Source organism: Tursiops truncatus, chromosome 15 (genome assembly GCF_011762595.2).
Source record: "Tursiops truncatus isolate mTurTru1 chromosome 15, mTurTru1.mat.Y, whole genome shotgun sequence".
NCBI classification, from domain to species: Eukaryota; Metazoa; Chordata; class Mammalia; order Artiodactyla; family Delphinidae; genus Tursiops; species Tursiops truncatus.
Window position 1 is genome coordinate 76,486,422 of NC_047048.1, and position 19,519 is coordinate 76,505,940.

A 19,519-nucleotide genomic window follows, 5' to 3' on the forward strand; every position below is an offset into this window, starting at 1 on the left:
CACAATCCAACCCATAACAAAGTCCAACACAGATGAGTTCAAATCCAGGCTGCGGCACCTGGGACAAGTTATTTAAACTATTCAGTGTTTCCATCTCATCATCGGAAAAATGGGGATAATGCTGCAATCACTTTGCAGGATGACAGCAAGCATGTTATGAAATAATGGGTGGGAGGATGCTTCAAAAGTGTCTGGCACATGAACAGCGTTGACTAAGGGCGGGCTTTTATTGCTCTGGTGCTAAGGTGTTCTCCTCCTAGGTACCATCTCCATTTGGATGACTTCAAGCGTCTCAAATCTTCCTCTACCCAATTGGCTCCTTTTCCAATCTCACTCATAGGGAAAATGGTACCCAACAACCGAGTTGTTCAAGCCATTCGTGATTCCTTTTCTCACCATCCCCATTTCAATCACTCCATCAGTGAGCCTGATGGGCACTCCTCCAAGGACACGTCATATTCTGAATTTATTCCCTTCTTTCCCTCTCTCCCAGTTAGATCACAAAACAAGTCATCAACATCCTCTCTCACACAGGATCTTCAACAAAGCAGTGGCTTTGCCTTCTATAACTCATTCTCTATATAGGAGCCAAAGGAGTCTTTTAAAAACGTGGATCACATCATATGATATTGCTTATATGTGGAATCTAAAAAAATGGTACAGGTGAACTTATTTACAAAACAGAAATACAGTCACAGATGTAGAAAACAAACTATGGTTACCAAGGGGGGAAGGGGGGGAGGGATAAATTGGGAGACTGGGATTGACATATATACACTACTATATAAAAAATAGATAACTAATAAGAACTTATTGTATAGCACAGGGAACACTACTCAATACTCTGTAATGACCTATATGGGAAAAGAATCTAAAAAAGAGTGGACAGGACTTCCCTGGTGGCGCAGTGGCTAAGAATCTACCTGCCAATGCAGGGGACATGGGTTCAGGCCCTGGTCTGGGAAGATCCCACATGCCACGGAGCAACTAAGCCCGTGTGCCACAACTACTGAAGCCCGCGTGCCACAACTACTGAAGCCCGCGCGCCTAGAGCCCGTGCTCCGCAGCAAAAGAAGCCACGACAATGAGAAGCCCACGCACCGCAACAAAGAGTAGCCCCCGCTCGCCGCAACTAGAGAAAGCCCGCACGCAGCAACAAAGACCCAACGCAGCCAAAAATAAATAGATAAATAAATAAATAGATTTATTTTTTAAAATAAATTTATTTTTAAAGATAAATAAATAAAAATTTTAAAGAGTGGATATATGTACATGTATAACTGATTCACTCTGCTATACAGCAGAAACTAACACAGCACTGTAAATCAACTCTACTCCAATAAAATTAACTAAAAAAAAAAACATGGCTCCATCATGTCTTTTCCTTCTCAAAACTCTTGATGATTTCCCACTAAAATTAGAATAAACTCTACCACTCCTTGCTCTGGCTTCCCAGGCCCTAATGAGCTGGCCTCTGCCTGCCTCTCCCTCACGAGTCCCTACAACTCTCCTCCTTGTTCACTACATTCCAGCCACACAGGCCTTCTTGTTCTTCCTCTAATACAACAAGGAGATCCAGCTTCAGGCCCTTTGCACTTGCTATTCCTGTCACCTAGAATGCCCTTCCTAGAATTTTGGCTTCCTCCCCACTCCGTTCCGGCTTCTGCTCAAATATGGCCTCTTCACAGAGGTCTTCCTTGGCCACCCTTTCCTGATGATGTTGGCTCTTCTGCTCCCTCCACTGAATTGTATCATTTTATAGTACTTTCCTCATAGCACTTACCCTCAGGAGTCACCACATGTCTATACTTGTTTATTTATGGTCTGCCTCTGTCATCAGAATGTAATTTCTCTGTCTAATAGCTGAGAACTCCCTTGCTCATGGCTGAATCACCAGAGCCTAGAACAGCGCCTGGCGCCTAATAGGCACCGAGTAAACCTGTGTGGGGAGGGGGAGGGGAAACCAGTACAAAATGATAGGCCTTTCTCTGCTACCTCTTCCCCCACCCCAACCCCCGCCCGAACAAAACCAGCAGCGGAGGAAGGAATCAGCTGTCTGAAAGAGCTGTCAGGATTCTTGCTTTGGAAAGATGTCTAGGGGCTGGGAAGCGGGGACCGGTCTAGAATGGGCACGCATCGGCTCCTGAGAACTGCGGTATCGCACGATGTAAAGCGTGGGTGGGCTGGGGTGACAGATCCACTCGGGGTGGAGGCCGGGAGCGTTGCGAGGTGTTTAAAGCCCGTCAATAAAAAAAAAGTGACCGCTGCTTTGTATCTGCAGCTACTCAAGGGAAATAAAGCCGTTTGCTTATAAAGAATTTCCATAAACATTTCTGAGAATGTGTATTAGGGGTAATCTTGGGATGTGCATTAAACTAAACAGGGTAGTGTAAACACAGGAACAGGCTGAAAGAGGGAGAATGAATGGCCCAGATTTGCCCTGGCCCGATGGCCTCAGGCAGAAACCCAGAGACTTCGGTTCTTTATTTAAAGTACGCGGAGACGAGGAGGGGGAGCCCAGGGCACCCCCCACCACCAGCAGATTCTGGAACAATCTCTGGAATTAGGCATATTTTTTTCTTTCTCCTAATGCTCAGTGCTTTGGATTCCTGAAGTCATCTGTGTTGAAACGCGAAGAGGTGGCGCCGTTAGGAGGGTGCTCTGTGCCAGGCCAGTCCTAAAAGCTGCCAGTGCGCAATCTCATTTCAGCGTCCCGACACCACTACCTGGAAGGTCACGCTATTGTCTCCATTTCACAGATGAGGAAACTGGGGCACAGGAGTGTGATGATTTGCTGAAGGTCACAAAGCTAACTGAGCAGGAGTGGGGGCTCCAGAGCCTGAGCTCTTCCAAGGATGCTCTAGAGAAAGAAAGAAAATGCACACCGGTATCATCGTCTGCATTTTATCACTGAGCCTTTGGATTTATTCTGAGGAATCCAGGGCACACAGTGGAACGCATCACATGCCTCCATTCAGTGCAAGAAGATGCTTCTAAAATTATTTATTTAAAAAAATAATAAATGTATTTATTTATTTATGGCTGCATTGGGTCTTCATTGCTGCACGTGGGCTTCCTTTAGTTGCAGTGAGCAGGGGCTACTGTTTGTTGAGGTGCGTGGGCTTCTCATTGCAGTGGCTTCTCTTGTTGTGGAGCATGGGCTCTAGGTGCGGGGGCTTCAGTAGTTGCAGCACGTGGGCTCAGTAGCTGTGGCTCGTGGGCTCTAGAGCTCAGGCTCAGTAGTTGTGGTGCACGGGCTTAGTTGTTCTGTGGCATGTGGGATCTTCCCGGCCCAGGGATCGAACCTGTGTCTCCTGCATTGGCAGGTGGATTCTTAACCACTGCACCACGAGGGAGTCCCTAAAATTATTTATTTATGTAATCAATGCATGAATGTGTTAGCAAATTTAAAAGGCTCAAAAGGTGGTAATGGGGATAGAAGGTCTCCCTCTCCCTTACCCTCTCTCCCAGCCACTCCATTCTCCCTGCCCCAGGTCCCTCTGGGATCAGTTTCTCTGTGTCTTTTTTGAGAGTGAGAATTCATGCACAGGCAACAACCATGCATATGTTCACACACATGCCTTTCTGTTTACACACTCTCTTACTTGTTTTTGTTTGTTTGTTTAACAGTGTATTTTGGAGTTTATTCCATAGCCCCACCTATAGATTTACAACCTTTTTTTTAATGGCTGCATAGTATTTCACCATATGGATGGACCATGATGAAAGTGGTCAGAACCCTTAACCTCTACCTAAGTATTTAGGCTGTTTCTAGTACTTTGTGATTATAAGCAATGCTCTGGGTTGGTGAGTATGGGGCAGTGTGTGTATAATTTTGTACATATGGATGTGTGTATGTAATTTCATACATGTGCAAGGGTAGCCAGAGGACCAATATACAGAAGTAGAATATTGGTGCCCTTTACAGATTATTTTACAATTTTCCCCTTCATCTCCATCTCCAATCCCATTTCCTTTTCTGTCATGTACAGCCACCCTTGTGTATTTAAAATGAGTCCTTCAAATCCACTTTCTGTATCTTCTATTTATGTTGTATATCTTTAAATATACACATATGTATGTATATGCCTATACAGTATTGTTTTGCATATGTTTAATTTATATAAATAATGTTTTGCAAAATATTACAAAGATTCCTGTATACTTTTCACCACTTTTCCCTCTTGTTAATGTTAATATTTTATATAACCACTCTGCAATGATCAAAACTAGGAAATTAACATTGGCATATTACTATTAACATTGGTACAACACTATTGACTGAACTACAGACATTTTTCAAATTTCAATAGTTTTCCCATTGATGGTTTATTCTCTCTGTTTCAGGATCCCGTATGGCAGCTGTGACAGTTCCTTGATCTTTCCTTGTCTTTCATAACTTTGACACTTTTGAAGAATTCTCATCAGTTATTTTGTAAAACGCCCCTTAGTTTGAGATTATCTTATGTTTTCTCATAATTAGATGCTACGTAATTTTGGCAAGGATACTACAGAAGTGATGTGTCTTTCTCAGTTCTGCTGCTGCTTTTTTTTTTTTATTGGAGTATAGTTGCTTTACAATGTTGTGTTAGTTTCTGCTGTACAGCAAAGTGAATCAGCTATACGTATACATCTATCCCCTCCTTTTGGGATTTCCTTCCCATTTAGGCCACCACAGAGCACTGAGTAGAGTTTCCTGTGCTATACAGTGGGTTCTCATTAGTTATCTATTTTACACATAGTAGTGTATTCTTAGTACTTCTTATTGAGGCCTTTGTGTTGTGAATGTGTCCTAGGATTTGTGACGGTTAACCTCATCCCTTGGTTAAGGTATTATCCTTATCATTTTTAGCTCTATTGATGATACTAAGTGTGATTCCTTCCTCATGACTGCTGCAGAGAATTCCTCCTTTTTCATATTGTACTTATCCTTCATAATATGCTGAAAATTTTATTCCTTGTGAAATAAATTATTTAAAATCTTTGGCCGGATCGATTGAAGAAGGGTTAAAGAAAGTGTGTTTCAGTTATACTGTGGAATACTATGCACTATCAAAAAATAAAACCAAGTTAAAAAGAGTTAAAACTATAGATAAAGATAGGCGGAAAATGCCCAAGACATATTATTATGTTTAAGAAGTTTCAGAAAAATTAATATTTCCAATACAATGTTTACAAAATTATTCTCAAATTATTGGAATATATTTGGAATGCAAAAAGGTCTAGAGGAACAGCCACAGATTTACAATAGCCAAGATATGGAAGCAACTAAGTGTCCATCAACATATAAACGGATGAAGAAGATGTGGTATATATATACAATGGAATATTACTCAGCCATAAAAAGAGTGAAAATTTGCCATTTGCAATAACATGGATGGATTGAGAGGGTATTATGCTTCGTGAAATAAGTCAGAGAAAGACAAATACTGTATATTTTCACTTATATGTGGAATCTAAAAAATAAAAAAATGAATGGATATAACAAAATAGAAACTGACTCACAGATACAGAGAACAAATTAGTGGTTACCAGTGTGGAAAGGGGTGGGGGAGGGCAAGATAGGGCAAGGGCATTAAGAGGTACAAACTACAAGGTATAAAATAAATGAGATATAAGGATGTCACGTACGGCACAGGGAATATAGCTTATATTTTATAATAGCTTGAAATGGAGTATAATCTATAAAACTATCAAATCACTATGTTGTACACAATTTAATATAATATCGTAAATCAACTATACTTCAAAAAAAAAAAAAAAAAAGAACCACAAACTATTAATAGTGGTGAGTTAAAAACTCCAGACAGTAAGAACTGGGTCTGGGAACAGATGCAGAGTTTTTACCTTAAATTCCTTATATACAGTATACATTTATGTACATTATAATGTGGTCCTTTCAAAGAATGAGGAAGCTCCTAGGAAGAGATATGAAATGATCTTCAAGATAATGTGATCAAGAGGAAGAAAGCAAGCTGCAGGGGAAAAAAAATGTGTACAGTCTGCTATCATATGTAAAAGAAACAGAGGAAAATAAGAATCCATATTTGCATAGAGATATTTTGCAAAAATCTATAAGAAATGATGGGAGGGGACCTGGGTGGAGGAGGAACAAGAGTTGGGAGGGGGTGGGGAGCTCTTTCCATTTTGCCCATTCTTTTCAGGTTTTGGATCATGTGACTGTATTACCTACTCAACAATTTGAATTATTTTAAAAAAATCTTCTGTGGTGGGCTTCCCTAGTGGTGCAGTGGTTGAAAGTCCGCCTGCCGATGCAGGGGACAAGGGTTCGTGCCCCGGTCCGGGAGGATCCCACATGCCACGGAGCGGCTGGGCCCGTGAGCCATGGCCGCTGAGCCTGCGCGTCCGGAGCCTGTGCTCTGCAATGGGAGAGGCCACAACAGTGAGAGGCCCGCGTACCGGAAAAAAAAAAAAAAAAAAAATCTTCCGTGGAGATATAAATTTTAAAGTTTTTAAAAAATGTGATGCAGGGACTTCCCTGGTTGCACAGTGGTTAAGACTCGCGCTCCCAATGCAGGGGGCCTAGGGTTCGATTCCTGGTCAGGGAACTAGGTCCCACATGCATGCTGCAACTAAGAGTTTGCATGCCACAACTAAGAAGCCCACGAGCTGCAACTAAGGAGCCCGCCTGCTGCAACTAAGACCCGGCACAGCCAAATAAATAAATAAATAAACAAATAAATAAAACTTTAAAAATTGCGAGGCAAAAAACAATTTTAAATAAACCATAGGAAATGAAGGAAAGCATTCAGGAATGCAAAGGCAATATGTCCCAACATTTTATAACAGCATAACCCTGCTTCTGATGTAAAGGTTAACTGTAGAACTAAATTAGACGGCAAGCAGGTTGGAGCAGGATGAAAACATTGATGACCCTCCTATTGCCTTATCTACACGGAAATTATCTTCATCAAGGAGGTCAAGCAGTTTTCTCTGTCTCTTCTCCCACTTGCCTACATGACCTACTTCACAGTCCTGGTGCATTAAAAACAAATATAACTCCTTCAAGTGTTCTGGGAAGAACTGTAGAGGACAGAGATGGGGGGCTCCAGAAAGGCTGAATATCAGTATTATCACTGATGTTTTCCTGACCATCATGTCTGTTTCCTGGAAGGCAAGGATCAGAGAAACTCATCAAGTTAGCCTGAGGCTGCTCAAACCTGAGGTCAAAACACCTGGGAGAAGAGGTCAGCTCAAAGATCTGGCTGTTTCCACATACCTGGATTCATTCATCTGACAGCTATTTATTGAGCATCCACCATATGCCAGGCCAGGGTGGGGACTAGGGTGAGGCAAAGAGGGTGCCTAGAGCATCCAAGGTAAGGGGCCTCCCTTGCTCCATCCTCAACTCTACACATGCCAGGCACTGTTCTAGGCACTGAGGATATAGCAGAGAACAAAACAAATAAATAGGGAGAAAAAAAAAAAAAAGCTGAACAAATGATCAAGTCTTCATATTTTAGGGCTCTATATTATGGTGGTCAGTTGGTTCTGTTAGAAACAGAAGTTTTGCCAACCCTTCCCTTCGGAGGTACTAAATGACCTCATGTGCAGTTTTGCCTTGGTTGGTTTTTCACTCTGCTTCCCCAGGCTGTTCTTTGTGGCTCACGACTGGCTCAGACAATGGGACATCCCACTTCCTGAGTGCTTACCAATGCCTGGTGCTATAGATGCATGGACCACTCTAATCTATGCTGCAGCCCGTAAAGTGAGACCCTTGACTGTCACCATCTTTCCAGGCTGAGGTCACGCACGGTTGGTGTGTAACCTGGGAGAGGTTGCAAAGTTAAAGAAGACTGTGGCCAAGATAAGATTTGACCTTGGTGTGGATCCAAATAGCCCCCGGGTGGGTGCCCTTCCCTGCTACACATTGTTACTTAAGGTTGGTTGAGACTGGTTGACTCTTACTTCCTGATGTGTGGACAGGAGGTCAAGATATTGCCTTGAAATGCAGGCAGGGGCTGTTCCTTCTCCCTGTCAAGTGCTAATCCAGGTGAGCCTGAGATGCCAGCATTGCCCACCATCCTTCCTTTTGGTCCAGCCGCAAAGAAACATTTTAGCTGAGCTTTCTGGTCCCTTCCACCATCTCAACTCAATCTGCCCCAAACCGTTACCTCCTTCCTCAGAATCTTCACCAAGTCACTTTAGCTAGAGTGTCCACAGCAATAATAACAGCCAATGTGCCATGAGTCCTCCCTCCTCCCTTCCTTCGAACAACAGAATTATTACGTGACCATCTACTATAAGCCAAGCCCTGTGGTTAGCACTGAGACACACCAATGAACAAAAGTGGACATGGTTCCCATCCTCATGGAACCCATAGTCTATTGGAGGGAGACGGATTTCAATCAAGTAATCGTTCTCAAATATTTAGAGAGATACCACTGCACACTGGCATAACTGGTATGAAGAAGAGGTGCAGGGTGCTACTGGGGGAGTGGGTTAGTCCAAGGGGGCTTCTTTGAGGAAGGGAACTTTGAGTTGAAACCTATAGGATGAGGTAACTGGGTGAAGAAAAGCATTCCAGGCAGAGGGAACAGCATGGTCTGTAGGTAGCTGGGCGAGTAAAAGGAACTGAAGCCCTTGGTGCTGGCGGATGCTGAGCAAGGAGGAGGGTCCAGTGATGAGGCTGGAGAGGAAGAGGCAGTTCTGCTTGGGAAAGGCCTTGAGGTCAGTCTACAAGCCCTGGTGGGGCACGTCTTTGGGGTCTTACATAGGGAATTCATTCATTTTGCGTTCAGTCAAGTCCACCCTGGCTGCAGTTGGAGAACCCACTGGAGGAAGTAAGAGTGGATGGGAAGGAACTTCCCAGGCGCTCCAGTGGTTAAGACTCCACGTTTCCACTGCAGGGGGCACGGGTTCCATCCCTGGTTGGGGAACTAAGATCCCTCATGCCGTGCGGTGTGGCCAAAAAAAAAAAAAAAAAAAAAAAAAAAAAAAGGAGTGGATGGAAGACCAGTGAGGAAGTCCCTGCCAATCTATAGCTGAGACAGTGGTGGGATCGATGGAGGTGCAGACGGATGGGTTCCTGATGTAGCATTGTAGCATGGAGGTTTGGCGATAGAGCACAGCAGGGGTGAGCAGAGGACTGAGGGATCCCTGGCCTCCGGCTAAAGCAACTAGAACAACTGTAGATCCTGCAGCGACCTTCCAGTGACCTTCCCAAATGCAAACCATCCGCCTCTCCCTTGCATGGGTGAGAAATGACATAGGAGTCTATTCGTTGAAGAAAGACTCTGTGGTCCTCTTTGGTTTTCTCTATGCTAATTAAAATGCCCAGTGGAAAGTGGTTTTGGCCAGTGACATGAATGATGTCCAGAAACTAGCATTTCCTCTCTTTGTGTCTGTTGCATTCTCAAAAGACACACTATCTGGGCCAAGATACAAGAATGAACCGATCAGAAACAATTCTCAAGTCATTTGAAGCTTACTTTCATCAGCAAATGAAAACTGCTTCAAAAAAAAAAAACAAAACAAAATAAAACAAAACTGCTTCTATTACCACCACTGATGCTTGGAATTCAATGGAATCAATTTAGGAAGGTCTCAGAGGCTTCCCAGGTTGAAAAATCAATTAAAATGGGTTTTCTGGGCTTACCTGGTGGCGCAGTGGTTGGGAGTCCACCTGCCGATGCGGGGGACACGGGTTCGTGCCCCGGTCCGGGAGGATCCCACATGCCGCGGAGCGGCTGGGCCCATGGGCCATGGCCACTGGGCCTGCGCGTCTGGAGCCTGTGCTCCGCAACGGGAGAGGCCATAGCAGTGAGAGGCCTGCGTAACGCAAAAATAAATAAATAAATAAATAAAATGGGTTTTCTTTCATAAAAGTTGATAGTATCAATACGTATACACCGTTCATTAGGTTCGCAAGGCCTTAACCGTGTTACCTTCCCAAATGGCCTGGCCAGGAAAAAATGTGACTTCCAAAACAATAAGTAGGTATGCTTTCATTTATAGAAAAACAAAACAAATAAAAACCAAAAAGATACCCAAATTCAGCAGTATCAGCAGCATCTAGGAGACTGTTAGAAACGGGGAAGCTCAGCTCTCACCCCAGACACACTGAATTAGATCCTGCCTTTTTTTTCCCCCTCTTTTTTGGCTACACCACGCAGCTTGTAGGATCTTAGTTCCCTGACCAGGGACTGAACCCGGCCCAGCAGTGAAAGCGCCGGGTCCTAACCACTGCACCGCCAGGGAATTCCCGCAGATCCTGCATTTTAACAAAATCCATAGGTGAGTTTTCAGCACGTAAAAGTTTCACAAGCACTATGGTAAGCTTTTCTATTTATATATACCCATATGAACACCTATTTGTGTATTCTATCTATCTGGACCTACACAGAAATAGGTATGTGAATCGAAATGTAAACGCATAGACAGGTCTGGAATTACGTGCACTATCTCACAGTGGTTAACTCTGAGAAGGGGAATTGCTTTTGAGAAGGAGAATGTGGAGGTGAAGGGTAGGGCGTTGAGAATTCAAAGGGGACTTTCACATTTTACCATGTATCCTTCTGGATTGTTTGTTTATTGGTTTAAGCTACAGGGAGAACGTGTTCATGTATTATTTGGGTAACCTAAATGTAAATATTAAGGTAGGGAAAAAAAGAAGGCATGAAAACCTAGCCCTATAAATAACAACGAACATCTCAAGTCTTCCCTCTCCACCCACGGGCTAATAACAAACTCTTTGACCCACCATTTCCACTTGGAGGGCCGCCCCTGCAGAATTACTCACACATGTGTGAAATGACGTCCCATCAAGATGAGCCAAGGCAGCACTGTTTGTAATAGCAAGAGATCAAAGGCGACCTAAACGCCCATCAATTGGGGACGGTTAAATAGGTTAAGGTACATTTACAGTGGAACAGTATGCAGCCATAGAAAAGATTGATGAGCGCTCTGTGTACTGAGATGAAACAATGGCCAAGATCAACGTGTCGTCCATGGGAGAAAGTGCCAAACAATCTGTAAGGTACGTTAACGCTGTGTAAGGAAAGTTGGAAAAGGAATATATGTTTATATTTGCTGATGCACGCACAATACATCTCCCGATATTATAACGCACCAAATAAACTAGAAGGGGTTGACTCTGAGAAGGCAAACAGGTGACTGCAGAACAGCAGTTAAGAGAGACTTTTCACTGTTTGTTATACTCTTGTGATTTTTGAACCACTTGGAAGCATTACCTTGCCAAAACTTTACTAAAACAAGAACAAAACAAAACAAACAGAAGCCTCTAGGGTTCTCTTTATTCCTCTGAGAATCCTTACTCCTGGGAACTACATCTGGGGAACTCATTGTGAATCTAATAACCCAGGGGCTTGGTTTCTCACGAAAAGAAGGCTGCTTTGCATGGAAGAAGAGAGACCGACCCCGTCCTAACGGAACACGCACATCCCCCAATGCCCCCCCCTTTATTACCATTTTGTCCTTTGCTTCTCTCATTTTATGTGACTCGACCTTTTTTCTTAAAGGTCCCACTAGTTTTCTTTAAAGAGAGTACCCCAAATAAAAATCTTTGTAATCCTCCTCTTAAACCATCCCCCCATCTCATTTAAAAAACAATAAAGATCTTATTCTAGGATTAAAATAATGAATAGGAAATAGCTGTTTTCATGCTTCTTTTCCCCACCCCTCAACTGTGGAAATAACACTAAGTAAAACTAAAAGTGAACAGAAACAGCAGACAAGGAAAATATGTCCAAATCAGGACGTTTCATCTACTTCGTAGCCCACAAACCTAGTACTCAGGGGAAACATTCTATCGAAAAATACAATTTTTTAAAAAGTGGCACATGCTTGTTACGAAAAACGCCTCAATCGTTTTCAGAGTAGAGGAGCCAGAAATACCTCGTTGTCTTGCCAGCAATTGCCTTATATTTCTCATGCTTTCCTGAGATCTGAATTATGCTTGAGAAAAAGAAGAGAACAAGACAGAAAATAATGCTTGCTTAGGTAAATATAATCAGCCGAGGAAAGCTTCCTAGAAGCAGCATAATTCACTGAGTCCCAGTTTATAGAGGGAATCCCCAAACAAAGGACTTTTGTCAGGGGATCAGTCTGGAGCCCACCATAACTTAGCATACAATGGGACAGCTTCATAAAAGAGCTTTCCATGTTCCATCTTGGTTATCAAGGAGCACGCAAGGGGGGGAGGTGAGAGAGAGAGAAAGGAATAAACATCTGGAATGTTCGCAACTATCTTCCTAGTTAGCATTCATGAATGCATGAAAGGTTTCTTATCAGCCTGAGTTCCACGCATTTTTCAAAATAAGAAGCTTCTGCTATTTTCTTCTAGATCAAGAGAGGTCCAGGGCATTTGTAAATTCATGTAAATACCTTTGCAATGAATGTTAGCGTTTCAGTGAATGTCTCATTGTTTGTGTTAAATGACCAGGTGTAATAAACAGCTCTGTAAATTTATCTATCTATCTATAATACACATATAATATATATACATTTAATTTTTGAAATGTTCAAAAATTAAATGTGCAATTATCGATTTTGTTAAGAACAGAATCTTTTGCTCTTGGGGGGATTGAAAGACTCCAGGTCAGTGGCAGGTGCCGGTTAGCATAATGATACATTTTGTACCCATTTATGAATTCTGTATTTTCTTTAGCTGGTGCAAAACTCTGTGGGTTCTTCAATCTAATGCCCCAGAAGCCTATAAAAATATCCCTGAAAATTTAGGCAAAGCAACACTTGGCTTTCTACTGAATCTGACCCCACCTGCTGTCCAGTTCCATTTGCTATTCATCTTAAGGCACATTTCTGATTTCTCTTTGTCATTCTGTCCTTGTAGCCTCAGGAGGTGAGGGGCAGGCTCAGAGGGGGGTAGGAGTTTGGCTCCAGGTGTGACAATTAATCTTCAAGTATTTCTTAATCTTCCACTGTATGCAAATACTCTATGCGATAAAGAGAAATATAAAACAAAATCCCTTCAGGAGATTGCAAATGAATTCTGTGGATTAGGTTAGTAGGCTGTATAAGAGAAGATTCTTGACCTAGGCATATAAGAAAAATGCAAATATAAATTATTATGAGATATCTTTTTTTTTCATTTATCAGATTAGCAGATATGAAAGTTTGATAACACTGTCTTTGCAAAGCATGGGGCCGTGGGCTCTCATAGATGGCCTTGGTGGGTGGGAAGCTGGGAGTAAACATCGGTTCAACCTCCTTGGGGGTGTATTTGGAAACATTTACTAAAAGAAAAGATGTACATATCCTTTGACCTAGTAATTATTCTGCTGGAAATTTATCCTACAGACCCTCTATTCAACACATGACAAATGATATATGTTCAAGGAAATACATGACAACATTGTATGTAAAAGCTAAATAATGGAAACAACCAAAATGTCCATTAGAGGAAACTGTCAAAATAAGTTATGGTCACCTATAACATGGCATTGTATTTCTGCAGCTGGAGGCATCTGTGTTTGGACTGATATGGAATATTCTATCCGTGGTGGAGTGAAATGAAAAAGTGAGTTGCCAAACCGTGTTTTGGATGCTACCAGTTCAGCTGAGTGGAAAAAAAATATTAGGCTGAACCATACGAAAGTGCCAATATTAGATCATTTTCGACATATAAACACAATTCAATAAGATTCATTACTATATGTATTTTTAAATATATTTATGTAGTATATATTTATATAAATATATATAAATTTATATATTTTCTATGTTTTTTAAACAAACTTTCAGTTTTGAGATATGTGTAGATTCATATACAGTTGCAAGAATTAATACAAAGAGAGCCCAGGGCTTCCCTGGCGGCACAGTGGTTGAGAGTCCGCCTGCCGATGCCAGGGACACGGGTTCGTGCCCCGGTCCGGGAGGATCCCACATGCCGCGGAGCGGCTGGGCCCGTGACCCATGGCCACTGAGCCTGTGCGTCCGGAGACTGTGCTCCGCAACGGGAGAGGCCGCAACAGTGAGAGGCCCGCGTACCACAAAAAAAAAAAAAAAAAAAAAAAAAAAAAAAGAGAGAGAGCCCAAGTACTTCCCATAATGGTAACATCTTACAAAATTTTAGTATAATTATCACAGCCAGGATGTCGACATTGATACAGTCGAGATACAGAACGTTTCCATCTGTTCTGACAAGGATCCTGTATGTTGTCGTTTTATAGCCACACCCACTTTCCTCCCGCCTGACCCCCTCCTTTTTTTTCTTTTATTTTTATTTATTTATTTGGTTGCATTGGGTCTTAGCTGCAGTACGCGGGATCTTCGTTGTGGCATGCAGGATCTTTGTTTTTCGTTGTGGCACACAGGCTCTTCGCTGTGGCGCTCAGGCTTCTCTAGTTGTGGCTCGTGGGCTCCAGAGCATGCAGGTTCAGTAGTTGTGGCGCGTGGGCTTAGTTGCCCCGTGGCATGTGGGACCTTTGTTCCCCAATCAGTGATTAAACCCGCGTCCCCTGCATTGGAAGGCGGATTCTTAACCACTGGACCACCAGGAAACTCCCGCGACCACCTCCTTAACCCCAGGCAACCTCTGATCTGTTCTACATTGCTACAGTCTTGTCATTTCAAGGACATGAAGTAAATGGAATTATATAGTATGTAACTTTTGAGATTGGCTTTTTTCATGCATATAATCCTCTGGAGGTTCATCCAGGTTGTTGATTGTATCAAGAGCTTGCTCCTTTCAGTGTTGGGTCCTGTTCCACAGAAGGGATGTACCAGTTTAACCATTTACCTGCTGAGGCACATCTGGGCCTATAGTGAATAAAGCGGCTATGAACATTCAGGTACAGGTTTTTGTATGAACAAAAGTTTTCATTTCTCTGGGATAAATGCCAGGAGTGCCTTGCTGGGACATATTGTGGTTGCATGTTTAGTTTTTCAAGAAACTGCCGAACTAGTTTTCTGAAGCGGCTGTAACTTCTGACATTCCTACCAGCACCGTATGGGTGAACTAGTTTCTCCTCACTCACTGGCATTCGGTACGTGGTTTTTTTTCCTTGCTGTTGTTGTTTTTTTGGCCATTCCCATAGGTGAGTAGTGATATTTACTTGTGATCTTATTTTGCATTTTCCTGATACCTAAAAATGTTGAATATCTTTCATGTGCATGTTAGTCCTCTGTATATCCTCTTTGGTGAAATCTCTGTCTTCTGCCCATTTTCTAACTGGTATGTTTATGTTAGTGTTGAGTTTTGAGAGTTCCTTATATATTCCACCACCACAGAGAGCCTTCACATTGGATACTACTGTCAGGTATGTGATTTGCAAATATTTTCTACAGGCTCTAGCTTGTCTTTTCATCCTCTGAATAAGGTCTTTTACAAAGCAAAAGCCTTTTTTTTTTTTTGTGGTACGCAGGCCTCTCACTGTTGTGGCCTCTCCCGTTGCGGAGCACAGGCTCCGGACTCGCAGGCTCGGCGGCCATGGCTCACGGGCCCAGCCGCTCCGCGGCATGTGGGATCTTCCCGGACCGGGTCACTAACCCGTGTCCCCTGCATCGGCAGGCGGACCCTCAACCACTGCGCCACCAGGGAAGCCCAGCCTTTACTTTTAACGATGCCCAATTTATCATTTTTTCCTTTTATGGGTTGTGCTTTTGGTGTCAAGTCTAAGAACTCTTTGCCTACACCTAGATCCTGAAGATTTTCTCCCATGTTTGTCTCTGAAAGTTTGACGGTTTATATTATTTCCCAAACATGCTCTCCAGAACATCTAAAGATGACGGCAGAGCTGGCAGCAGGGAATGTTGAGGGGACCAGGTTTGGCCAAGTCTCCATTTGTATCATGAAGGGCAAGGAAGCATATGTGAAGCTAAGAAGAAGTGATGCCTCACCTCTTCTTTCTTTTTGACCTTGTATTTTGTAATTTCAATAGATTATTCCAGAAAAACCAGCAAGTTCCCTTCAGGAAGATAATTCAGACTTCTTCTCCATATTACTAGCAGGCAACAGCGTTTGGAATTTCAAAGGACAAAGGTCCTTTCAACACATCACCTTGATAACAGTGGTAGGAATTAAACAATAGTTATAATATAATTATTGATAATGTAATTATTAATACTAAGAATGAGTAATAATTATCTATCTTTGTCCAACATGTCTCAGTTATCACACCAAGCACTTTGCACCTACTCTTATTGGGGGCTCCAGGAAATCCCAGGAGGAATATGCTATTAGTATAATTCCCTTTCATAGCTAAGGCAATGGAGGCTCTGAAGTGAAGTGGCCTGCAAAGGTCACGACCTGTAGTGGGGGAGAATGGGATTGTGAATCATAGAGCACAGGAGGAGGTGTCCTTCAACCTTTGCAGGCTTCAGAGGTGCCTTTGAAAATCACACCTGAAGAGTATCCACAAAATTTAGTATCTGTGCTGGGACATCTGGCAATCTATATCCAAACAGATGGACCTTTCCCTCACACCACATACAAAAATTAACTCAAAATGACGCAGTGACCTAAACACAGAAGCTAAAACCCCAACAATTGTGGGAGAAAACATGACCTTGGATTTGACAATGGATTCTTACACGTGACACAAAAAGCATGGACAACAAAAGACAGAATAAATTTGGACGCCATCAAAATGTAAAGCTTTGCGCATCAAAGGACAGCATCTAGAAAAAGACAACTCCAAGTCCTGACGGCCTCCTCCGTGACTAGTTTAGGCCTGGGCATGTCATGAAGTCCTGCCTAAGGAGGGATGAGGTGACTTCTGCTGGGAATGGGTGCTTCTGTAACAGAGATTCTTGCTCAGAGACTCACAAAAGAAATATATTTCTTCTAGACATCATCATGTTTGCATGTGATTTCTAGAACAAGGGTGGCTCTAGAACACTGGGCAATCGTGAGGTGAGCCACCAAGAGCAGAGTAGACACATATGACGTCAGAATGGAAAGAGAAGGGAAACCTGGATCTTTAATCCATTGTTCAGATACTAAATTAGTCTTTTTTTTTTTTTTTTTGCGGTACGCGGGCCTCTCACTGTTGTGGCTTCTCCCGTTGCGGAGCACAGGCTCCAGACGCGCAGGCTCAGCGGCCATGGCTCATGGGCCCAGCCGCTCCACGGCATGTGGGATCTTCCCGGACCGGGGCACGAACCCGTGTCCCCTGCATCGGCAGGCGGACCCTCAACCACTGCGCCACCAGGGAAGCCCTAAGTTAGTCATTTTTGAGCCATCTTAACTTGGAACACTCTGTTAATGTGATACAATAAATTTTCCTTATTGTTAAATAGTAAAATAAAAAAAAAAAAAGAAAAGAAAAAGAAAACTCACTGAATGGGAAAAAATAATTGCAAATCCTATTTCTGATAAAGGTCTAGTATCTAAAATATATTTAAAAAAAAACACTTACGGGCTTTCCTGGTGGCGCAGTGGTTGAGAGTCCGCCTGCCGATGCAGGGGACACGGGTTCGTGCCCCGGTCCGGGAAGATCCCACATGCCGTGGAGCGGCTGGGCCCGTGAGCCATGGCTGCTGAGCCTGCGCATCCGGAGCCTGTGCTCCGCAACGGGAGAGGCCACAACGGTGAGAGGCCCGCGTACTGCAAAAAAAAAAAAAAAAAAAAACGCTTACAATTCAACAACAAAAGGACAAATATGGGCAAAGGATGTTTCCAAAGAAGATATACAAAATGGCCATCAAGCACATGAAAAAATGCCCAACAGCATTAGTCAGTAGGGAAATGGAAATGAAAACCACAACGGGATACCACTTCATACCCAGTAGGACAGCTGTCTTCACAAAAACAAAACACAAAAATAAAAATGGAAAATAATAAGTGTTGACAAGGATGTGGAAAAATTGAAAACTCATATGCATCCCTGGTGGGAATGCAGAGTGGTTCAGTCACTCTGAAAAATAGTTTGGTGGTTCCCCAAAAACTAAGCATAGAATTACTATGTGATCCAGCAGTTCTGTTTCTAGGTACAATACTCAAAAGGATTGAAAACAGGCACTCAAATATGTGTACACACATGTGCATAGCAGCACAGTGCACGACAGACAAAAGCTGTAAATAACCTAAATTCTCATCACATAATGAATGGATAAACAAAATGAGGGGGGCTTCCCTGGTGGCGCGGTGGTGAAGAATCTGCCTGCCAATGCAGGGGCACAGGTTCGATCCCTGGTCCAGGAAGATCCCACATGCCGCAGAGCAACCAAGCCCCTGCGCCACAACTACTGAGCCCGCACGCCTTAAAGCCCGTACTCTGCAACAAGAGCAGCCACTGCAATGAGAAGACTGTGCACTGCACCGAAGAGTAGCCCCCACTCACCGCAACTAGAGAAAGTCCACACACAGCCAAAAATTAAACAAACAAACAAAACAAAGCAAAATGAGGGCTATAAATACAATGGAATATTAGTCAGCCGTAAAAAGGAATAAAGTACTGATACATGCTACAATGTGGATGAATCTCAAAAACATGACAGTAAGTGAAAGGAGCCAGACATAAAAAGCCATGTGTTGTAGGATTCCCTTATGTGAGATATCCAGAACAGGTAAGTCCACAGAGACAGAATGCAGATTGGTGGTTGACAGGGGTTGGTGGGAGGGGGAAACACAGAGCAATTGCTTAATGGATATGGGATTTTCTGCTCAAGTGACGAAAATGTTTTGCATTCGATAGAGGTCGTGGTTGCACAATACTGCGAAAGTACTAAATGCCCCTGGATTGTTCACTTTAAAATAGTTAATTTTACGTCCTATGAATTTCACATCAATTTTTGAAATTATCATTTGATTCCAGGGGTTTGGAGATGAGCTGCCCCTCACTGTGGAGTTTTACTGTCTTCAGGGCAGGGATAAAAAAGGGAAGAGCAAAACGGACATATCTCCTTTAGGAAAGATATTACAATTTATTCGATACTAATCTCTCAAGTCACTTGGCTTCCCATGTCACAGAGCACTGGACTTAGAACCTGAAGAAGAAATGCTTCCCAATATTTGACCTTGAGTGAGACACTTAGACTTTCTGAGCCACTGTTTCAGCGAGGCAGCCCCGCTCCACTGGCAGCTGTGGGATTTGGGAGGCAATAACGGATGCAGGTTGGATTGTTCCTTCTCTCTCTCATATTCCACAGGCTATCAGGGTGCGGACATGGCTGCAAGCAGAGGGAGCATCAGTCCAGGGTTGCAGAGGCACCAAAGAACTGGTCGGTTCTGTCCATTTCATCCGGGAACTAGTCAATGGGGTGAAACCATCAAATTGGCCTTTGCCAACAAACAAGAGGTTGTCAGGTTCAGGGACTGCCAGATGTCTTGGCGTGGGCAGATGCAGCTATGACAACCGCGCCATTCAGGCTGCCTGCTCTCACAAAGGCTTTACCGGGACGGATGGACCCCTGGCCCTTGAAGACAACAAGACATCGGATAAGAAGCTCTTTACATGTGACAGAGAACACATTTCAACAGCCCAGAGAGGTGGAATTATCACAGAGTGGTGTAAAAGAAGCAAAATAATTTTGGATAAACCATGAAGGAATTTTATTACCCAGTGATGTTATAAAT

General features: G+C 43.1%; 1 protein-coding gene across 1 annotated transcript in view; it reads right to left on the reverse strand.

Moving 5' to 3' along the window:
• SALL4 (spalt like transcription factor 4) overlaps positions 1-17,545 on the reverse strand; it is a 59,361-nt gene extending 41,816 nt beyond the window's left edge. The window contains exons 1-2 of the mRNA XM_073793109.1: positions 17,361-17,545; positions 9,620-12,935 (exon numbers count right to left, since the gene is read on the reverse strand). Of these exons, the coding sequence (XP_073649210.1) occupies positions 9,620-9,779 (160 nt within the window). The 5' untranslated portion in view covers positions 9,780-12,935; positions 17,361-17,545. The remainder of the gene's footprint in view (positions 1-9,619; positions 12,936-17,360) is intronic.
• Positions 17,546-19,519: the final 1,974 nt, after the last annotated feature.